We start from the raw sequence: 6,932 nt of genomic DNA on the forward strand, positions 1-6,932 counted from the left end.
GCCAACATTTGGATCTTTTTCAGTGGGATGAGTGTGCTACTAAAGTGGCAGTCTTTGGGGCCCATCATGCTATGATTACCATTATCTTGCTGGGGGAACTCCCATCTCAGCAAACAAGAGTGATTCACGGATGTGAATCTATGAAAAAGGTGCAAATCCTGGAGAACTACATATATATATACAATTGTATCTTGTCTTGAAACCCAGTAGCCTAGGTTCTGATCTGGTTTAAGCACCAAAATCATGCAATTCCTATCAAATATGCCTCTAATTGTAAAAATGTATAATGTAAATATTAAAAAAACGAGTTTATGTGCACAATCTCAAATCATCTCTAGCTGGTTAGCTCTCTGTTGACTCTGACAAGGTGTGTGCTGTATGAATCATAAGACCTTTTAAAGAAGGGGAGGGGCAAGAGAAAGAAAGGAAGGAAAGGTGGATGTGGATGGGTGGTAATGAAAGTTAGGTAGTATGGATGTAAAAAGGAGACAAAGACTAAAGATAAAGAAGAGGGCAGATGGAAGAAGAGAAGGGGTGGATAAGAAGGGCGAGAGTTGGAAGAAGAGGGTCTAAAGGCAGAAGAATGAGCCTTAAGGAAGTATATGAGTTAAGAAAGATAGTGAGTCAATGTGACGAAAACTAAACTGGGGAATACCAGACAATGGCAAATAAAAGAAAACATTTTTGGGGGAGCTGTGCCTCATTTGTTCTCTAGTTACATTGGGCTTCAGAAGGATATGGGTTGGTGGAGCACTTAGCCTCCAAAATGATGGGGAGTGTTCTGTTTTCTGATGGGGCATTAAGCTGGCTGGTATTGTCGGCTTTGGGCTGGTGTGATTGTTCTAGTGGCCAAGGCATCACTGCAGGATGGGACTGAGGATTTAGTTGTTTTAAAGTCGTAAGTACCGTAGAATCTTGTTAATTGGCAGCTTCTTTTCGCCTTGCAGTAGTGCAGGTTGTATGGCTGTGTAATCTCTTGGTCCCTGTGTGCTTTTCTTTGGGATGGCACCCTATAATTTGGCTTCTTTGTTTGATATCAAAGTTCTAGTTTCCTAAAGGGTGCAAGAGGTGCCAAATCTGGAGGAACACTATTTAAAAAATGCTTGCATTTGCTTTGCAGCGTGACCCCAAACGCCTCAAGAAAGACCTCCCCAAAGCCCTGAAGTTACTAAAGCCTGAGGATCGGGTTCTCTTTGTTGGGACATCCAGCAAGCCCTTTGCTGCAGATGTGAAGACGTTCTGCAAAGCCTTTGAGAGGATAATACTGGTCCCACGGCCGGACTATGCCGCCAGATATGGTGAGGTTTGCTGGGCTGTGGTGTTGTGGTGTTGTTCACACTGTGCTGGAGAGGGGGAGATGAATGGGACCAACATTGGGTTAGCATTGTGTGGAGGAAAGGAGAGGCTAGCATTTAAAGCCTAGGCTAAGTTTCCATTGTTGAAAGAGTGACTTACAACTTCCATTCTCTTTTTCCAGTGCTTTGGAAGCATCTCATTAAGACGCATGGTGGGATTCACACCAATAAGCTGGACTACAGCAATCTCGCCAAAGTCTCAGACGGTTACAGCCCTGCCTTGATGTCGCAAGTGGTGCAATCTGTCCTGTCACCTCGTCGCCTCGCTCAGATGGACAAGAAGCCGCTTGTCACTGGAGAATTTCTGATGCCGCTCTCGAGAGCCGATCCCATCTTCAGGGATGAGGAGGAAACCTTTAAGGTATACAGGGCCACCCTTCAGCCACCCCATCCCCCACCATCTCCTTGGAAGGGAATTCAGAGTTGTCTGGATTTGCACCCACTTAAATGGGAAACCTTTGTGAGAAGTCACATGAGAGACTGTCTGTGATGGATGTTCCATCCGGATTGTTCAGCCCTTCGTAAGCGCTTACAACCGGCATTCCGCAAGGATTGAAGTTAGCAGGAAAGGCTAAACTGGGACCAGCACCTGTAATGTATTAACTTTCTCCCTTCCCTTCCTCAAACAATCATCATCCCTCTCCGTATGGGAACCCAGCGGCCTCCTGCTGCCAGTCACCTGCACAGCGCTATATTGCTTTGGAGGCTAGTTTTGCTATATTTAAATCATGTATGTACACAGCGGTTTGGGATGAGTTGCCACTCTGGGGAGCAGAGGAGCTACAGTAACATAAATGCAAGCTACTGGCTCAATCTTACTACCTTTAATGTGAGACAAGCAAAACAAAGCCCCTTGGTAAAATAGTTGCATTCAGTGGAAGTTAGCTGACTCAGGAAGGGGGCCAGAAAGCCAGTAACTTTCCATAGTGTCATTTGCATGATGCCATCTTCACAAACGTGTGCTCGAGGCTAGCAGGCCTGTATTAGATACATTGGTAGAACGTGGCATAGCACAAATATAAACAGATCACCTTCTACGGGGTTCCGCTACACCTACAGGTTGGCAGGATAAGTCATTCTTAACAATACCGAATTTACTGAAGCCCTTTGTATGAGTCAGACCCATTGGTATCCCAGGAGTGAATAACTCTCTGGCTGACTCTGAGTGGCCCCATGTTCCTGTTCCTGCTCCTGAAATTCCCAAGTGTTACGTTTTTAACAAAAGCAGAAATGCACTGTATAAAACCACCGGGCTACAGGGCTGGTAGAGAGTACAGGTGCTTCCTGGCCCCCTCGAATAGGACGAGGGAGCATGAAATGCTCCACATGCTAGCTTACAGCCTGAAACCACCCCCCCCCCCCCACGGTCCCCGCACAGCAAACCTCTGTTGGCCACTGCTCACATTTTTCACCTGCTCAGAGCGTGTGGTAAGGCATTAAGGTCCCCAGAATATAGAAAAACCTTCGATGTTCAACACAGTAATTTTGTGTCCACATGAATATTCCGTATTCCGAAGATTTAAACACACAATGACCGTAAACATGTGGAGTGAGAGCAGCCAGATTCGTTCATTTTAGCCTCATTATTATTCTAGAGTTAACACTTAATTTGTAATGACCTAAGTGCTCAAATACAGATTTTAGGAAAAAGGAACTCGTTTGTAAATTTCACTTAGAATGGAGACAAATGTAGACTGTTTAAAGCAATAACTAGCGCTGCCCTATTGGCGCTGGTAGCGAGGCTGGAGAGCTCTAAGCATTGCCTACGTGGTGCAAAGCCCCAAGTCCTATGCATGCCCACCGTCCAAGCCCAGTCAGCCGTCAGTATAGGTAGAACCGGGCTCATAGTGCAGGCTATGCTTACAGTGACCATCACTTTAAAACATGCCGCTCCTGCTGACGGCCTGGCACATACCATACCAGGACACCTCATAAAGGAGTAGGGCCTGTGGAACATTTCCCTGGCTGCCTGTCTCCCCACTCTCCCCACGTTCTGATGGTGCCGAATGTTACCATACTCGCAGTTATTAACCTGGCATCTGAATGATCAAATAACATTTGAGGGAAGGAGAAGCTAGCTTAATGACTAGAAGTTAGATTGTGATGTGCCGGTTGCTAGTGACTGTAAAAGCCAGAAGAGCAATAAAGGGCCTGAGGTGAAGCTGCGGTGTAGATTGCCCTGGAGGTCCTAGAATAGGAAAGAGAAACAAAGCAGTCTCCTACTGGTGCTAAAGAGCAGAGCGGCTTCCACCACGGGGAGCTGAACTGACCAAAAATGGAACGCACCAATGTTGCTTCCTGAAATCCCTGGAAACCGTTGGAATCAGTAAACAGTCCAGTCACATCACCTGAAAGACACATTGGCAATTGAGCTGAAAATTAAACACAACAAAGAATTGGGAATACACATGGTACAACAGTACTGCTGCCATAAAGTACAAGATGCTGATGTGAAGTTCCACATGTTACAAAGGCAGAACTGTGACAACTAAACTTTGATGGATCACCTTAGTACTAGATTAAAGCATCATACTTAAGTCAAAAACAAAGTAAAATTGCTCACACACAGAACACACATTTAAACATCTGCTAGACAACTTTAACATACATAGCAATAGAGAGGCCTTCTTCCACTCCTGTACTTGGGTGGTTATTGTGTTACTCTGGACCCCAGCTGTCAGAAAAAAACATTTTTCCGTAGTTCTTCTTTCTATCTTCTCTTAATAGGATCAGCTTTTTTTTTTTAAAGAAGGCTACTGAATTTTAGGACAGTGGCTAGCAAGCATAAAATGGCATTGAGAGCGGGCGTACCGAAACATTCACTGAGAAGAAAGCAAAGGAAGCAGCAACTGTAGCTTGTTTAATGCTTGCTCTAAAGTTGTGTGGACTCCGGTGATTGCGCAGGTTTCTCGAAAAGATGCAATGCTCTCCAGAGATTTGGGGAATGTTGTGTGCTCCCTGGAAGTGGTGAGGAATGCTGAATGCTCTAGTTGTGAGCAATGACTGCTGCTCTTCTAATGTTGTGGGGTATATATGATTGACTCATGGGAATATGATGAACATACAGTACTTTCCTGCTTCAGTGAAGAATGTCCTGATGATGTCATGACCTTGTGGGAAATGTTTAATGCTTTATTGAGGTGGTGTGAACTCTCTGATATGTGCTAAATGTGTGAGGCTTGTGTGATGCACATCAAATGTAATGGGAAATGTTGAAAACAGTCCTTGGTATATGAGACACCAGCGTTCTCCACTGGAGGTGAAGAACGCCCAGCAATCTAATGGCCAAAGCTCTTGAAAGGTGTTGGCCGATTTCTGATCTGATTTGGTGTGTTTGTGTTTCCGTCCTGACATTGTGAGGAATGCCTACTTTTACAGGATGTAGTGAATGTTCAGTGCTCTGCTGATATTGGTAGAAGTATTGAACACTCTCTCTGGGTTGAGGGAAATGATAGATTCTGTCATGAAGTTTCAATTCACTCAGCAAGTTGTGAAGAATGTCAGATGATCTCCTGCAGTTGTGAGGTTGTATGGATATCCTCTGATGATCCTATCTGTTTATCTCTGCTCAGGATTGGTATACCAAAACTCCAATGGGGAAGAAGCGCCAGAAAGCCACACAGGGGGACAAAGAAGAGGATTCAAAAGGAAAAGGAAAAGGGAAGGACAAGAAGGGCAAAAAGAAATAAAGTCTTAAGAGTCAACATAAAAATCTGCATGAAGAGCATAACTCTAGGACCATAGAATGTACACATTCAGAAACTTTTACTGGGCATACTTTATTTTAATATTAAACAATGTAAAAAAGACTTATGTTGGCCAGATCATTAAAGTGTCTGTACAAACAATGTTGTATGTAACTTTAGCGCAAGTGGTCCACCATAGGCTATATGTGCACGCACTCTTAGGACAACCTCACCCTATATGTACACTTACTGTGAGGACAGCCACACTCTAAATGTACAATTACTCCTAGGACACTCACATGCAGCATATCTCACTCCACATTAGTGCTCCACATAGCTATCGTCTACCCATTTCCCCCTAGGTTAGTGAGGTCAAACATAGGACCTCATGGCTTTTCTTCCGTTGACAATGGAGAGGTCATAATTTGCCGAACCGTATTTTCATTGGACAGTCTCTTTTCATACTTGAATGGTTTGAAAAAGACATGGCACATGGCTCACATCAAATACCAATATAAAATGAATATTACAATAAATACTTTCATTTCATTTAATTAAATAAAATACCCATTTTAAAACATCACAATCTTTCCAGTATGCTATGATTTTAATCTAATCTGATTCTCATTTAAAACCTATTATACATTGATATTCCAATGAAGTCCAGTATTATACTGTGACAATTCTTTCAAAAATTAACAGTGTAATCGGTGAATATAAAAGGGTGGTTTCATCAGTTGATCCATTGCCATGAAGCCAGGAGGTCAAGAATTATACTTGTTATAAGCATAGTCTCAATTGTTTTGATTAACCACCCACAACCTTAGTAAAGTAAAGAGTTACCCAGTCTTACAAATATATTTTCTATGCAGCACCACACCTACATTCTATAGCCCCTTTCATCAGTTTATACAACTTAATTTATTACAGGCATAACTCCACCATTCATCTATTACACCAGACTCTCACATAAACAAACAACGAGGTGGACGGCCTAGTCACATTATTACTTGTGTTTGATTTGTTGTGTAACATTTATTCAAGTTTTTATGCATTTTAACGTGGGCTTTAGCTTCATCCTTGGTTTATGGTTTTTCATAGCATGCATAGATGGAAGTTTGTTTTAATTCACATTTAACTCTCATATATGTGGATACATTACATCTGTCCAATATTAACGTCGGGGAGTGTTTTTTTCCACATAAATTGGCACAAAAATGTGCTGTCTGAAATAACAAGAATCACGTCTGAAAATGCAGGAATTAAGTCAGATGTGACACTATTTATTCAAACAACAAAACAATATGTCAAAGACACATCATTAATAAAAAAAATAACACCATACAATGTAGCAAGTAACAAGCGTCAAAGACACATTGTTTAATCAAGAGCAAAAACATGCGATCTAGTATGTTTAAAATAGCTGCATTTCAAAGAAAGAGAGAGAGAAATTGAATATCAAAGTACAATGAAGCATTATAACCTTTATCAAAAATGCTGAATAAATTAGTTAACTGGGAACACCTCAGTCGTGAAAAAACACACTGTGAGAGGTAGTCAACGAGTGAGTTAGTAAGTAGCCCTTTTATACACTTTTAATGAGGAACCATTGGCTGCAAGGTCTAACTTTAGCAGGTGTTTGACCGCAGAACATAACAAAAATTGAACATTTTATAAAAAAAATTGCGTCACTTTTTTCTGAAGCTTTAAGGTGGAAGCTCCTTATAAGGCTATTGTTTATTTTAAGCCATGTCACTGTCATAGGTTCCTAAGGTAGCAAAACATCAGGTGAGAAGCTGCAGAAATCCCAGTTGTACCCGTGGAGGACTGGGGTTCGGAGACTTGTTCATCAGAAAAACAGTGACCTGAGGTTATTGGCCTATGAAGATAG

General features: G+C 42.2%; 1 protein-coding gene across 2 annotated transcripts in view; it reads left to right on the forward strand.

Annotated features, from left to right (window-relative positions):
• LOC147703193 (dynein regulatory complex subunit 11-like) overlaps positions 1 to 6,355 on the forward strand; it is a 404,962-nt gene extending 398,607 nt beyond the window's left edge. For both annotated transcript variants that reach the window (XM_086931729.1, XM_086931728.1), the window contains 3 exons: positions 1,121 to 1,298; positions 1,478 to 1,716; positions 4,928 to 6,355. In XM_086931729.1, coding sequence (XP_086787855.1) covers positions 1,121 to 1,298; positions 1,478 to 1,716; positions 4,928 to 5,044 — 534 coding nt within the window. In that variant the 3' untranslated portion in view covers positions 5,045 to 6,355. The remainder of the gene's footprint in view (positions 1 to 1,120; positions 1,299 to 1,477; positions 1,717 to 4,927) is intronic.
• The last annotated feature ends 577 nt before the right edge of the window (positions 6,356 to 6,932 follow it).

Source organism: Lissotriton vulgaris, chromosome 7 (genome assembly GCF_964263255.1).
Source record: "Lissotriton vulgaris chromosome 7, aLisVul1.2, whole genome shotgun sequence".
Taxonomy (NCBI): domain Eukaryota; kingdom Metazoa; phylum Chordata; class Amphibia; order Caudata; family Salamandridae; genus Lissotriton; species Lissotriton vulgaris.